Source organism: Psittacula echo, assembly GCF_963264785.1.
Source record: "Psittacula echo genome assembly, chromosome: 4".
Classification (NCBI taxonomy): Eukaryota; Metazoa; Chordata; class Aves; order Psittaciformes; family Psittacidae; genus Psittacula; species Psittacula echo.
In genome coordinates, this window is record NC_137738.1 from 19,902,397 (window position 1) to 19,918,702 (window position 16,306).

The 16,306-nt window shown below is 47.0% G+C and overlaps 1 protein-coding gene across 1 annotated transcript in view; it reads left to right on the top strand.

Moving 5' to 3' along the window:
* Positions 1–16,306, top strand: part of MDGA1 (MAM domain containing glycosylphosphatidylinositol anchor 1) — a gene marked incomplete at both ends in the record, with an annotated part of 145,708 nt that overhangs the window by 113,464 nt on the left and 15,938 nt on the right. The window contains 3 exons of the mRNA XM_080616932.1: positions 2,221–2,398; positions 10,475–10,657; positions 11,874–12,008. Of these exons, the coding sequence (XP_080473058.1) occupies positions 2,221–2,398; positions 10,475–10,657; positions 11,874–12,008 (496 nt within the window). The remainder of the gene's footprint in view (positions 1–2,220; positions 2,399–10,474; positions 10,658–11,873; positions 12,009–16,306) is intronic.

The window sequence follows — 16,306 nt, forward strand, 5'->3', positions numbered from 1 at the left end:
GGGAGAGTTAGTGATTTGACATAGCTCCCAGAGGCTTTAGATACCCAAATTCCACCTAACTCCCAGCTGAGGTGGAATTTGCACTGTCTGAATCTCACCCTCAGGCTTCTCTCTGACAACCCATTTTGTTTCTCTTCTAAAGGTTATGTCTAGATGAGGGAAATGGCTCCTGACCTCCTCCTGTTTGCTGGCTGCCTTCTCCAATGCCCCAGCACAGGGCAGCCTGTGAGGAGGAGCTGCTGCCAGACCCCCAGTTACACTCTGCTCCCCAAAATGCCCCATGCCAGGAGCCGTGCTGCTCCAGCTCCTGCTTCAGGCTTGTGACCCCTCCTCTCCTCCCACATAACTGGGGATCCGGTGCTAATGATCCCAGCTGAGATCGCTGCTGCTGGGGCCAGCTCTGCTGTCACTTGGCAGAGCAGTGATGCAGAGGGCTGGCAGATGGGAGGGTTGAGCGGTAGGCATGCCAATTGGATCAGCACCCAGCTTGCATGCATGCAGATGGGGCGCTGTTGATACGAATGGATTCTGGCAGCATCCCCATGACAAGTTCATGCTTGGTTCCCAGAGGCACTGTCCTTGTCCTGGCTGCTGGACTGCTCCCAGGTGCCTTGTGGGAAGGCACTGAGCTAGGGGAAGGCACCGGAACAGTTCCCAGCCCTCTGACCCGTCTTGCCAGAGGGAGGAGGAGAAGGAGAGTGGAGAAAGCAGTTCCTCAAGCAACATGCACCCTGATCTGTTCAGGTACAAAGGTCTCTTTTAGGTACAGTCTAAGGCAGGTACAAAGGTTTTGTTCACTGTGAGAACCACATGCAGCAGCACGTTCCCAAGGGCCAGTCCCTGCTCAACATAGTACCATGGCAGGATCTGGTCACTTAACTTGGGAGTACTGTCCAAACCACGGACAGATAAACCCAGGTGAGGAGGTGGGCTGTTGAGTCCTGGCCATGTTGGAAGTAAGCAGAGCTTCTTCACAGGAAGCTCTCTATTGACAGCCATTTCTGCTGAGTCTGAGCTTAGTTATGTATGCTAAGGCTGGAGGCAGGCAGAGGAGGGATTGCGTGTGCTTGTTTTTGCCAAGCGCCACATCTATATTGTTCCTCTGCCCTACCTTGCTGATGGTCTTCGCTGTGCCCTCACTCCATCTGCTTGCCCCACACTCTCCACCCTGACATATTTGTTGTAAACCTTCCTTCCTGTGTCTCTGTTCCAATAATCCTGCAACTTCAGAGTTAATGATGAACACTGAGGCTGCCTGTCAGGAGAATTGCCTTTGCAGTGAAACCTATCAGCCTAGAGGATATATTGGAGGCAGAGGAATGCTTAGTGGGACACCAAATTCAAGTTCAGTGGGACAGTGAACACTTGGCCATGGAAAGCCCTGCTGAAGGTCTTTTTATCAGGACCAGCATCCCCAGTAAAATATCTTGCCACAAGGATCCAGGCACTGCACAGGCAGGAAATCGTATCTTCACAATGCAGTTCTTATTCTTGTCCTAAACCCACCAAGCAAGCATGACTGTGGCAGGGAATTTTCACTGGCACGTAATTCATCATTTTTAGTGGTGGTGGTTTTGACAACAATATTTTCCCCATTGTTTTCTTGAAATTTCCACGCTGCCTTAGCAAACTGAACAATGTTCAGCTAGCAAGGTTCAGCTCCTTCCAGCTGGCAACAGAGAAGGAGGAAGCCTATAAATGACTCCACTGACTTGAACTAGACCCCTTGCTCTGGTCTCTGAAGGGTGCTGAGAAAGCATGGCAGTAGACAGGTCCCAGCGAGGAACCACATTAAATGTCATGGCAGACAGGCAGCAGATGAATGAATTCTGCAGCACTGATTGTGAACTGAAAGGTATCTTGGCAAAATGTCATGCTGTGTGTGCACAGGACTTCAGTGCACTAATAGAGGTGAGTTGGGTTCACACCTCCCCTCTTAGAGATATTGGCTCTAACCTAGAGTTGCTCCAGGACTTGTAGTTCAAGGTGTCCCCCAGTCAGGGCGACCCCAAGTCTTCCCTTCAAGGAGAGCTCAGTCTCCTGATCACTGTTTTGTACCACGGGTGAGAATTTTCAAACTAATTCTGCATTAATATCTCATTAATAAACCAGGTATACTTGTCTGTATAGGAAGAGGAGGAATAGGGTGTTAGTGGATAGGATCCCTCAAGTTTCCAGTTTCAGGATTTTCATAACATTATGGATTCTTTTCCTATGCAGCTGGCTCAGAGAAACACCATCCAAACCTTCATTCCTGTGCAGAAAATGGAGAAAGGCCTGTTGCTGGAGCATGTCTTGCCCAACCTGAAAGTGCCTCAGAGCTATGAAGTTCGTCTGACACCCATCACCAGCTTTGGGGCTGGAGATACGGCTACTCGCATCATCCGGTACATGGAACGTAGGTGTCTCCTCCTCCGTCCTGGCTGAAAGAGCAGGTCTGAGTCTCCGGCCCAGGAACATGGTCATGCTTAGATGTCTCCTCTGACCCTTAGGTGGATCTCTCTGCTCTATGAAGTTTTGATGGCACAGTGCTATCACATTTTGTCACAGCAACAACCAAAATATGGTTGTTGCCATCAATGCGGAGCACTAGATAGAGACCTCTGAGGGTCTTTGTCCTTTACTAAGCAGTTCTGACTCACACTCTCCACTCTGTGGGCAGGAGAGCCCCAAAACCCCTTTCCTCCATCAGGCCACAATGCAGCTTGCCATGGTACAGTGGCATATTTTAGAGGACGGTCACTGGACACTGCATATTAGCCACATGCCCATGAAAGTAAGAGGGTTTCAGGGATTTTCAGTTCTTTCCAGAGCTGAATGCACAGTTTGCTAGTAAACCTGTAGGTCTCTCCAATGCCCTGAATCCCAGATCATCCCATTGATATACATTGACCATGCTTCTTTCCCCAGCATTCCAACAGCTCACAACTCCCCCTATTCCCTCAACCCTCTGATTTACTCCCTTCAGAAGTTTGGACCCTCTATTTCAGCAGGAAGTACAGATCTCCCTCCTAGTATGTTTGCATGATTTCACAAAACCCTCTTGTCCTCTGGAATGATGTCTGGTGTCCCCAGCATAGCTGTTGTCTCAGACTTCCACAGTGTCTCAAACTAGTTTGATGACCCTCTTTGATACCAGGCTTTGGTATCTTAGTGAGTGCTATCTCAGTGGTGCTCCAGAAACTGCTTGGGTTGCCATAAGGGCTCCCCTGTGCAATCCTGGGATCACCCCTTGGGTGGGGTTTTCTTAAAGTCTGTTACTGCTTGATTCACATTGAGCATCTTCTTCCACCACCAAGGCAGACACCAAGCACTGCTGCTTCACAGAGATGTTGCTAGGAACATCTATGACCTTTCTCGATGTGTTTGTTTTATTTTCAGACTTTGTTTGTGATTTGAGGGAGTACTAGCTGTTCTGACTTGTTTTTCTGTTTCCTCTTCCAGCAATCAACTATCCCAACCCAACAGGTAAGTAGCAAGACCTCCTTTGTATTTATGTTTGGAATGTAATGCATGCTAGTCCTAAGTGCTCCAGCGGATCAGGAATACACAGCTGCCTTTGCCAAACCTTTTTCCCCAAAAGAGGATGGAATTGCATGCATGAATACTTCCACTATATAATGCCATTTTTTGTACCTGGAGTCACTGCCAGGAGATATACACCAGAGATATGCCTCCCACTCACACCTGGTACCTCTTTGACTGTTTGATCTTGAACCCACCCTCCCCTTAACATTAGCAATCTGCATCCAGTAAGCATTTAAAGTTATTAAATGTTGCCCAAAATATCTGTGTTTAAGGAATGTTTATCTCCCATCCTCTTCTAACCAGGAATGATACCACTTGACATCTCTGCAGGCTGGTATGGAACAGTTTCCAGCTCAGATGTGATTCCTCTTGCAAACTCCTTGAGCACAGTCCCTTCCTTCCCCTCAAGTGTCACCACTGTTTACTTGCTTATTTACCTTCTGGTCATTCCTGCCAAAATGAAGGCCCATCTTTATTGATCACCAAGAGTTCCCATTGATTTTAAAAGTAGAATACACAATGTATCAGAATCATGGTCTTTAACAAGAGTATGATGGTGCCCACTGAGCATAAAAGAGGCTTTCTAGCATGCTTTAAGTAGTGATGGAGTGATCTTCAGGGGAAGAAACAAAGCCCCTTTGTTTGACTGCCAGATATAAGTCCAGAAAAAGCTCTTGAGCAGAGATAGGCAGACTACTTGCTTTTGGTCCATGGTGAGCAGGTGATTCCACATAGCTGATTTCTTTCTCCTGTTTCCAGCTACTGAGTCAGCATTCAGTCTTTTTATCTATTACTCTGTATATGTATATGTATAGGCAACTGCTACTGCTTCACTGCAAAGTAGCAGTGAGGAGAAGCCAGGGTTAGGCAATGACAGCCAGGAATCAGGGGATGGTGCTATCTTGCTAAGACAGCCATGAGGCATTCACTTTTGCAAGTTCATACCCTGAGGGTATTTTGATGAACTGTACTCTGCCTGAGAGCAGGAGCTTCTTATATAGTCAAAAGGATTTTGTGGCTCTGATTCCTGATTCCCTTTGCTTTGCTTTTCCCCACTTTCTGATCCTCTTTAAATATTCTTCATAATTCCCAGTGAGAAGACTCACTGGGAAACCCTGAGCTTATTGCCGGGCACACACTTCAGACCGTGTCCCTCGGTGCTTGCTGGAGGAGGCAAACATCCCAGCCCGCACGTGGAAGTGACAAAATCTGGCCTTTTGCCACTTGCGTTTACACTGCATAAATCACTGTTAAAGCCAGAGCAACTTCAGTCCTAATTGTGTCAGTCTCTTGGGGTCTTTGTAAACTAAGCCTTCAGTCTGGTCACCTAGGATTGCTATGGCAGCGTGATTGAGACCAGAACAACTGCATGAAATTTGCCTGTGGTGGAGCATAACTCAGCCACGCTTGTATTTTCATGCAGTAAATCCAACACTTTGTGTTTCTGTTTGATACAAGTTACCCAGCCTGTGGTAGATATTAGGACATGGGCTCATGCCTTGAGATTGACTGCATAAAAACTTGTTTTCAGAGATGCCCCTTCCTTTTCATCTACTGCCAGTGAAATGTGAGCCCAGACGCCTCTGGGCCACAGCTCAGTTCCCAGATTCTCATCCTAATACATGGAAATCCATGCTGCTACCTCCTATTTTCCCACTTCCCCTGCTATCACCGCCTCCAGGGAAAAGGCTTGGCACAGCATTGTGAAAGTATCTTCATGCTAGGCTGCCCAGCCAAATTCTGGGAGCAAACATTGAGAGCTCTCAAGTGAAAGGCAAAGATTAGATGATTAATGCCTCTGGCAGCCTGATCCAAGGGCATGCACAATGGTGATTAATTTACAAACTCTGAGAGTCACTTAATGCAATTATTTCTTCATGCATTTTCTTTCTTAGCCTAATAAGATGTTAATGACATTGGGGCAGGCATGCATGTAGCGTGGTTACAGAGCCAGGTAATGGGGTTATTAAGCAATAACAGAGTAAAAGCAGAGGAAGTGAACAAAAGACATTGAAGATTTCAAACATTTAGAAGTTAGTGGCAAGACTGACCGTAACTCTTAAAGATCAGTTAATCTGGTTCTAAAAAAACCCAGAATTTATCTTTAAAAACCTGTCTTAGAATTATGTTAATTCTACAGTATTACCTTAAAGATCTCTTTGAATAACTGATCATTGTAATGCCATGACCAAATTCCAGTGCTGGGCAATTTCCGTTGTCCTTCCTACTTCTCCCATGCAATTTCCTTTGGATATAGTCTTCACTTTCTAACCCAAACCTTGCAGTGCTGCCTAACAAGCTATTCCAGCTCATCAGCAGTGGATGGTTTGGTTTCCCTGGCTCTAGCAAGAAGTAGCCTTGCAACCTTGGTGATGAAGGCATCAAGAAGCATACAGGTTTGCTGGTTTTTTTTCCTTTTGGCCAGTGTGTCTTGCCCTTCCAGAGCGGCAACACTATTTCTCATGTATCTGCAGTCTGGCTGTGTGTGGTGCTAAAATGTTTTGGGATCATGGAAAAGTACAGTGAGTGGTGATAAGCACCAGATGTTGGTTGTTGTAGATTATCCAGGGCTCCTTGCTTACTCTTTCATGCTTGTGTGTCCCATCTATGATAATGCCTCATAGTCCAGAGGAATCTGAGTTTGTTGCCCCATGAGCATGTGAGAATGAGATGTGAAGCTGGTGTCCAGAGTTGGATTCCTCAAATCTGTGCCCATTCCTCAGGAATGTGTATAACAGGAAGGCTAAAAAAGGTGGCTGCCACCAATTCCTGTATCCTAATGGCAAAGAGGACTGTATGGGCCATATTATACCCTTGTTGCAGATGGAGATACTAAAGCAAATGGCAATCCCGTATGACCCAACCTGTTATGGTATTGTGAACCTTTCTTCCATTACTGGTTAAAAATGCTTTAGAAACTTACCACGGTAGATGCTTTTTCTTAGATCTCAGCATACATTGAGGTTGCAATACAGTTTTCATTGTCTTCATCATCTAGATGGGGAAACTGATTTCCAGAGGGAAAACAATAGCCTGTGGGCCACACAGCAAGTCTGCAACAGAGCTGAGGCTCGAAGCATGGTCCCTTATACTCCAAGACAGCTTCAGTCATCAGATCACAGCTAAACCACAAAGGCAATTTTATTCAAGTGCATTCCATCTGCTATTCACCCATGGTCTGCAGATAGAACAGGATTATTATTATTTGCATTCATCTGGCAGACAGTATTTCAGGCCCAGGGATGGCTTCTCCCTAAAGACTTGAAATGAAAACCTCCATTATATTTCTCAAGAAGGCAAAGTAACAAGAAATGCTAATAGCCACAGCGAAGGGTCTCTCCACGGGGGTGCAGGGAGGTGTCTGTAACGGGGAGCAAACATCTCTGCACTTTGAGCTGCTGCCGCTACAAAGCCTGTCAAGGAAATCCGTTTGGTGAAGACAGCACTAACTCCAACCTTTGAGGAACCAGTTCCCCTGCCACCTCCACCTCGCCTCTGACAATCCAGAGAACAACTTCTGTGTTCAATATTTAAATCCACTGTTTAATTTTTAAACGGGAAGCTTCCTTTGTACCACAGTGCTGAGCCAGGATCCCTGGCAGATGGTGTGAATCTGCAGGAAGGTCTGCTTCACACAGCCAAGGTCAAGTTAGACTACCGCTGTGGCCTCTGAGACACACAGCAGGTCATTTAAAGGTTTTCTTTGCAGCTGTATCTGCCAGGTTTCCCCTTGTGAGCCTTACCGATAACAGTCCAGAGCTGATGTGCTGGCAGTGTCCCACACCACACCAAACATCTCTTAGTTATTCTGGGCACCTTCACTTCTAGCTCGGAGAAATGCCAGAGCTTTGCCTGCCTGTGGCTTGCTTTAAACCAAAAGACCAGGAGTCAGAGCACTTGGATTGTGTTTCTAGTTTTGGCATTGCCTTCTGTGACCTTAAATGTACTTCTCTATACTTTTGTGCATCTGTTTCCCTGTGTGTAATGCAGGAGATATATAGAAAGAGGCCTTACTACCTCATAGAGATGTTAAGAAGCCTTGTTTATTAGTTGTTGCAAAGTGCCTTGAGATCCCAAGTTAAGCAGAGGCAACGTGCTGTAGTTACAAACTCCTGCACAGCAAATGGTGCTGCACATAAGCTTGATCACATTGTGGTATCTGTGGGATGTCTAGGACCCTTTTCTACTTTGATTTCTATCTCCTGTAAGTAGCTGTATCTGAATGAGAGGAGAGAATGGAGTCAGCTCCCTGTTTTGGCATTAGAAGAGCTCCCTTCAAGCTTTCAAGTCTTCTATGAGCCGTCTTCTCCCATGGGTGTAGGGGATTTTTTACAAATGAAGCAGCTGACACAACCAGGCCTCGGCAGTAGGCTGGGAATACTGTCCTCAGTCCTTGTCTTGCACAGCTCTCTGATGTCCACCTGAGCCTGGACTTTCTTTTGGTTTCTGTGCCTTGTCTTTAAGGGTTTGCTCCTTCTCAATCAGTTACCTGGCTGGCCTCTGTGTTAGAACTTTATTCACTGTTATGGGAATTTTATGCTGGAGAAAGATGTCCCATTTCTCCTCTGAAGGTCAGAGGTGCAAACCATCACAGTCCCTTTGATTGAAAGAGGACATTCATGGTAGATCCTGCTGTGTAGGATAATGCCATCGTAAGAGAAAACTTTTGTCTTTTAACTGCAGCTGACAACCTGTGATCTGGAGCCACACAAATGTTTGTTTTGATGAAAAGAAGTCAAGGACATTAGAGCAACATGGAAATAACAGAAAGCTTTTGGGCTCCAGACCATCCTCTGAGGACCAGTGGGTGTCTGATACAGCCACAAACTCCCTTCTCTCAGCCATGACAGCTGGGGAAGGACAATTAGAAGCTGATTTCTCACTTTTCCCCCCCCCTTCCCATGTAGTTGCCTCACCTCAGACCCTGCCAGCATCTGTCCTGTCATCTGCTTCCCACTCCTCCCTCCTCCTTCATCTCCAGCTGCCGTGTGACCCTCTGTGCTCAGCGCTGCAGAGCAGTGGCTAATTTGGATTAGGAAGCTAATTAGAAACGAGCGGATTGTACAGAAAGCACTTAGCCAGGGTTAATCAGCAGTTAAGTGGCTGGCCCAGCCGAGCTCCCGATGGCTGTACTCAGCTCGCAGGAGCAGCACTTGCCCCTGAGCTTACAGAAAACCCAGCTGCCCTGGTCCATGAAGCAAGGCCTTGGCTTGCAGCACAGTGCCCAACCTATGGTGGCAAAGACCTTTTTCTGAGCCATAGTAGAAGGCTGCCTCCACTTTTCTCACAGCTTTGGTGGTTTGCTGGATAAAGACAGGCAAGAAGGGGAACCAACTTCCCTACTACAGGGGTGTGCAGGCTGTTGATTTGTTTGGATGATGGTCATTTTCATTTCCAAATGGGAGGGGATGCAGAGGGCCTTAGCTGCAGAGTAGGAACCAGGAGGTGCAGCATCTCAAAGTCAAGATGCTGTTCATTCATGGGTGGTCTTTCCTCTCTGGTACAAGAAGGCAGATTTTGGTGTGCATGGGTAGGTGTGTGAAATTCCTACATCACAGAGTTCCGTATTGGGAGCTTTTGGCCCTGGCATAGCAAAATGCCCATCCCATTCTTGGCACTCAACCCATAGGTTGCTGACCCTGCTCTGCCCTACGTGTTTTGCCAGAGTCACCCATGCTAGGACAGAGAGCTTCCTGCCCAGGAACCAGAGCAAGCCATCAATGAAGATGTAGAAGCCCAAGTAGACATTTGGGCTTCTCTTCATCTGGGCATGATAGAAGGAACAGTGAGGGGGGTAAACCCCAAAAAGTTGAATCTTGTACCAGCATGCCATGAACGCGGTTTCTAGCACTTCCCAAGCCTTTAGTGAGAGCCTTGATTTCCTCTCTGTATGTGTTCTTCCAGGGGTTTTGAGTACTTTATCTTTCAGTTTCAGAGCACACGTCCTTGCTCTTACATAAAGGCAGAAGGTAGAGATCTGTACTTACTGTGTCTGCACCATTCATGAGGTCTGAGATCCCACTCTCAGCCCTGCTTTTTGCCCAGGGACCTTTTGGAACACAAAGCACTTTTCACATCAGGTCTTGGACCAGTTTTCTCTTCTGCCTGTTCCCTCCATTTCTCTCCTACTGTGTCTGCAGTGTAAATCTGGTTCTGGCCTTTTTTCTCTGTGGTTTGGGAACTACTTTTTTATCGCAGAGGTTACCATCTTCAGCCTGGTCAAGTCCAATTCATTCCAATCTCTGCAAGATGATATTGGGTTACGACTATGCACAAGATTTTTCACCTGTCTTACAATATTGCTGTAGGGTGTAACTGTCTTGTGGTAGTAATAAAAGCAAGCCCTGCTGCACACGTGCTTGATCCTACATAAAAATCTTTTACCTACATGACTTATTTTGTTAGGGGAACCAGCATAATTTGCAATATCAAATGTGCCTTTTAGCTGGTATAAATTGGATATACTCTAGCTAAATGACACATTCATAGCACTGAGCTGACCTCTTCTCCACAGCTGAATTTTTTTCGTGTGTGCCATAGTTTAGTTAAATGTATAGCCCAAAGGAGGGTCATCTGCTGGAGCTTTTTCCTCTCTCCTGGGGAAATTATTCTACCATCAAGTTCTTCTGGTTGAAAAGCCTCTGTGGCCCATTTGCCTTCAATGTTTTTTTTTACCCTCCTCTATGTTCGCCCCTTCAGACCTCTCAGCAGAATCTCTCTTTCTCTTTAGCCTTCTTCCATTTCATCAAACCAACACATCCATCAACCTGGATTAAGCCTTCCATAATCATACTAATCATGGATATATTCCTTTTCAGCCTCCTCCTGGGGTTGAGGGCTGCCCATCTGTCCCCAGCTTGATGCAGAACCCCAGTGGTGATGTAGCGGTGCTGTGAGACACGCTGCAGGCACCCAGGCACCCGTGGGGAGGAGGTTTGAGAAGCAGCAGCTGACCACCCCATTCCATTCCCCACAGATAACACGTGCCGCTTTGAGGACGAGAAGATCTGCGGCTTCATGCAAGACAAGATGGACAACTTTGACTGGACCCGGCAGAACGCCCTGACGCAGAACCCCAAGCGCACCGTCAACACGGGGCCCCCCACGGACATAAGCGGTACGCCAGAGGGTAAGCACACGTTTGGGGTTCTTTCGGCTTGGCTGTGGAGGCGAGATGTACGCCGTTGCTCTTCAGGAGTCCTACAGCTCCGGGAGCTGGTGGAGCACTGATCTGCTTCCCACACAACACGTTCCTCCTCTACACGGGGTGCAGGTAGCAGGCAGTTAATTTGCATGTTACTGATTGACATTAAATACACAATTAAAACACCCACGACTTTGTTTAAGGAAATAGTGTGAGCATTAGTTCTTATTACCAGCTACTTGCCTGCTGCCTAATGCCCTTGTCCCATCTGATGCTTAGTTTGAAGTCAAAAAAGGATAAGCAAGTAGGAGAACATCACTAACAACTAGAAACCACAATGCTGGTTTTAGACATGTTTCTTAAAGAAAGTCTTGTGGAGGCAGACAGATCTCCTTAGTACCAAGCAGAAGCATGAGAGACCAGGTGGGAGCTGCCTGCAGGGTGGCAGCAGGTGCCTCACTTCTAGCTGGAAGAGACTGCTGTCATGCTAGCTGTGCACACAGTACATGCCCCCATTTTAGCTGAGCACTACTTTCCCCTTTCTCTAATGAGGAAAGTAAATTTGTATGCAAGCACAAATCTTTGAACTCAGAAAAAATGGGAAACTTCCAATGGCCAGATAAGGAAATGGCTTTTCCCATTAGTGTTCAGTAGACCAGCCTGATTGAGCATTGAAAACTATGCCAACAAATCAAATAGCTAATCTGTTCTTCCCTGAGTTGTTAACAACTACCTTGGTATTGTTCTCTTCAGACAACAGTATTGTTTAGGTCAGATATACTGAATACTCACTCGCTCAGCTTGAGGCAGAGAAATTAGGCTGCAGTGTTTTCTCCCTTGTTTTTCTGATTTTCTCCTTACATGGTGCAGTCAGCTCTGGGGCTCCTCATACTACAGGAGAAAGGCTCGTTTTGCATCCAGACAGATGTGTGTGCACATTTTCAAGCACTCATCTGCTGCATGACCTCACAGAGTGTCTGCTGGCATCCATCCTAAATCCTGCTCTCCTAAATACTGCAGAGGGGAGGCACTGCAGACATCCTGCAAGTGTCTATGGCTGGGATCACAGTGAGTGCAGAGCTGATGAGGAGAGCAAGGCCATGTCTCTGAGAGGAGGAGTGGTGTCCCAGCCTCCGGCATCCCATCACTTTCAGGAAGGGAGGAGCAGTGCCTTTCCCCACCTTTCCCTCTTGCTCTGCAGGTTATTACATGTTCATCGAGGCATCCCGGCCCCGGGTAACAGGAGACAAAGCCCGGCTCATCAGCCCCCTCTACAACATTACTGCCAAGTATTACTGTGTCTCCTTCTACTACCACATGTACGGGAAGCACATTGGTGAGTACCCTCTAGGAAAGAGTAAATAGTGCAGGCTGTTGGGGGAGACCTCCAACCTCTGGCTCTGGGAGCTGTGCCTGCAGCCACCAATTCAGGAGGGTGGGAGTCCTGCTCCAGTGCTCGAAGAACCAGGGTAGGATGCTGCTGTCAGATACTTGTCCTTTATCCACACACTAGCAGTGTCAGCGTTATGAGGCTATTGCAGCCCATCCTCAGGGCAGTATCTTGCAGTCAGCCATCACCCCTTCCCCTCTGGCTCAATCCTCCTCTAATATAAGGCTCACTACTCTCCACAGAAAAGAGCGATGTACTCACATGTGTACATTTTCCCTGCTCATGGCCACAGCCACCTTGCTCCAGGCAGCAGAACACTGGGTGAACAGCCCATCCATTGGAAGGAAGACAGAAGTGGAGGGGCTATGTGGGAACAGAGGGCTATCTGGTGGCCGCAGCTATTTTGGGGTGGGCAGGATTCATGTTCCTTCAGCTGTGCCAAGGGTCTCTGCTCTGCCTGGCTCCCTCCTCTCTAACTGTAAGCCTATGAGTGCAGCAAGCACCCCAGAAGCACCTGGCACACTAATGAGTTTCCATATCCAGTCAAGGAGCAACTGCTAATTCGTCACCTCTTGATTATAATTTCATTAATTTGAATAATAGATGCACTCTTCCCACAGCACACTGGGTTATTAATCACCTGTTGGACTGGAGCCTGACTGAAAAATCAGGACCCAGGCAGGAATGTGTCCGCCCTTCAATAAACGGGGTTAATTAACAGTTCTCTGCTCAGCACCATTGATGTCACTGGGAGGGAACATGCTCCCAAGTCTGGCCATCACATCTCTGCACGCGCGTGGCATGGCAGAGAGGTTAAGCTGCAAAATCTGGGATCTCCTTCTCCCAGTGGGGTTGAGGCTGAAACCCTGACCCCATGGGTGCCAGGGGGTAAGGGCTGGGCTGTGAGTCACTGAGCAGGTTTGCATCTCTGTGTTTGCTCTGAGGGTTGGGTTTGTGTTTGCTGTCTGCACTCAGAGTCTGGCTAAGTCAGAGATGTTTGCATCACCTGTATTCCCCCTACAGCCAGGCTGCTCCGTGCTGTCTTCATGTGGTGGCAAGTTGCTCAGGCAGAGCACTGGCAGCATAGGTGCACACTGGGTTTTCCTGGTCTTGCTCAGCGGACAGAATCCACTTGTTAATGCTGGCTGGTGAACTCCCTTGCTCCCTGCAGTTGCTTTCCATGGTCAGTCAATTGCTGCCCAATTCCTGCATGTCTTCTCCCGGAGGCTTTGAAAGGGATCTTGTCTTTGTGATTGCAATGAAAGGTGGCCCAAACCAGTGGGAGACTGGCAAGGAAATAAGATGTGGAAGGAGGAGGCTTCTTTTGCTTTGTTTCCTTTAGGAGTACAGCTATGTGTCATATTTCCAAGTTTATAAGGAAAGTAAAAGCCCATTAGCTTTTTCTTCCTTTTGGAAGAGAGCTCTGTTTTACAGCTCTGATGTGGTGGTCTGTCTGTAGATGGGGTGGACTGAACATGACAGGGAATTAATTCATTACATGTTTTTGACTTTTAGTGTTTTAACTCTTTATTCATTTGCTCCACTCACAAATTGCCCAGAGTGAAAGGTACAGTGACTCTCAAGACCTAAGAAAGCCGTGGAGTGCAAACCTCTATTCCTCGGCTTCAGGCACCTTTTATATCTGTTGATTTTCCCTTCATGCTCCATGTTGCTGCTCCTGCCTGCCTCTCATTACTCCCCTTGTTGCACGAAGGGACTGATGAATTTGTACAAGGTGGATAGACTCTTTAATGCCATACAATGATTTCCACAGTGGATGCTGCCGAGCTGAGAGCAAATAAATTATTTAAAAATTAGACTGACTAGATAGCGTCGGGGAATGAAAGAGAAAGAAATGAGAAAAAGTTATTTTCCTTTTGGCCTGTGGAACATGTGTCTTGGTCTGGCAAACCCACAATATATCTGCCTGCAAATTGAACTTCAGTACCTTGCATCAGCTCTCTACTCAGGAGAGAGTATATCTTTCAGGCCAGTCATGATATTCTATAATTGTTTTGGCTTCTGTTCTACATATCAGGGCACCAGGGTGAAACTGAGACCTCTCCAGGAAAATGCAGAAGGCCTGGTAATCCTAAAAATGCCTGGTTTTTATCATTCCCACTATGCTATTTACTAAATCTTATGCTACTTCTGGTCGTTTTCCTTACTGCCACGCTGGCAGCACTCTGGCATAGTTGTCCTCATCCCCGCACATGCACGAACAAATCTGTGTTTGGGACACGCTCTGTTTCACCAGCAGGTCTAATGGCTCATCTACATTTCTAATGTGCGTTGGTTATTCCCTGGCTGGTTTTGCTTGTGCGGAGGTTGTGAAACCCTGCCAGAAAGCCTCGGTTTGTTCAGATGGTGCCAGGCTCTATCTATGCCCTTGGTGGCTGAAGGCCTCTCAGAGTCCCCTGGGGAAGTGGCAGCCTGCCTAAGGGCAAAGCAAGTTTCTTCAGGTGGTCTTCTTTAGCCCTGGGTTGGAAGAGAGTGACCCTTTCAGATACAGGGCTGCTCGCTAGGACTTCTCCTGTGAGATGAGGAGACAGATCTTACCTGTATCGTATAAGCAACCATATGAAGGTAAAGATGGGGTGATTACAGCCCTGGGCCATGTCCTGCTCCCCACATAGCCACTGTATCTGATGCCTTCAAACACAGCCCCAATCCCTGTCTCACCCAGTGCCAGCCCAATGCTATCAAGCCAGGTGTCATCCCTGCTGAGCCAGCCATAGTACTTAGCAAGAGCCTCCTAGATTGCTCCTCTTGGCAATGGGACATCTTCCAGATTGAGCCTCTCCTAGCAGCTCCAGCTCCACTGCGGAGCAAACGCAAGCTTTGTCACTATGAAAAGAAGCTGTATAAAATCCCGACATTTATTTATTTTTTTAATAACCCTTTTATTACCTTTTTTCCCCCTCTACAGAACTTGAAAGCTGGCTTACTCTCACAATTTGACTATAAAATATCCATAGCCATCCAGGCAAATCTTCCCTGGGAGATTTCCCAGACACTACTCGTTTATAATAGATATGATGAAAGAGAGAAACAGAATACAAATGGAGCGTTTGTAGCCATGGCATAAGATATTCAGCAAGTAGCAGAGCAGGGTGATGTTGAGTATGAGAGAGCAGGGTGAAGGCGAGCTCCCTGGAGGCAATTCTCATTTTTCTGGAATTATCTGGCCATTGGTTTTCCTTCCTCTAGGATCCTCCAGAGCAAGCATTCACATTGCCAGCCCAAACACAAAAATCAGGGGGAGTGGAAGAAAAGAAATCCTGTTTCCATGAGGTATTAAAAAACAAGGGTGTCTTACTTGCAGAAGTCATCAAATGAGGAATTGCTTTCTTTCTTCAGGAGAGGGAGTTAGCCGAAGCAGGCAGTGACCAGTCATCCAGTTCCAAAGGCCTCTTTATTGAAGCAGCTTGGTGAGCGAGCATTGCAGCTAAGAGCACATCCTCAAGTCCTTGCTTCAGCCATGAGACTCCTCTTCCTCTCTTTCCAGGGCTGCCTGCACAGGGGACGCTTTGAAGGGACAGTGTTGTCAATGGGCTTCTCCCACTGCAGTCCTGTGCTACCTCTCTCATGTCTCGTAGCTCAGTGGTAGCCAAGTTATGATCTGCACAGCCTCCTGCCTGCTGCTAGATGCTCTTGCAGACCCTGCAGCAATAGAGGCCTGCAAGGAAAGTTGCTCAGAGGGAAGAGAAAATTTCAGTGGATTTAGCTTTTTGTGTAGCCAACGCTATAATAGCTTCCTATCTCATGAGCCAGTGACTGTGCTTGTGGGGAAAACACTTGAGTCAACAAGTTTACTTGCTCTCAGGAGCACCTACATAAAAACAGTGATGTAGGATGTACCAAAGCAGCATTTTTTTAGATTACTTCTGATTTGTGAGCTTGCTGGTAGACCCTTTTCAAACTATGTTTTCTGTGTTTTTAATAGCAGTAGTCACTACATACAGGCTTATGATGAGGTATGGTCTCAGAAAGGCGAAAAAGCAAAGACATCTCTCCTTGCCCTGGGGTACTTCCCAAGACAGGACTGTTCAGCTGCTACCTGTAGTGAAAGTGTCAAGTACTGAGTTTCAAGAGCTGGGCCTGACTGAATGCAATGTCTGAAGACCCTACTCTTGGCTTGCAATTTTTGTACTTTAAGCCTCCTTTCTGCACTAGCAGTATCATGGTCTTGGTCAGTTCCTCTCCCAGCAATCAGGGAATGGGCTCGTTTTCTGGCATGAATC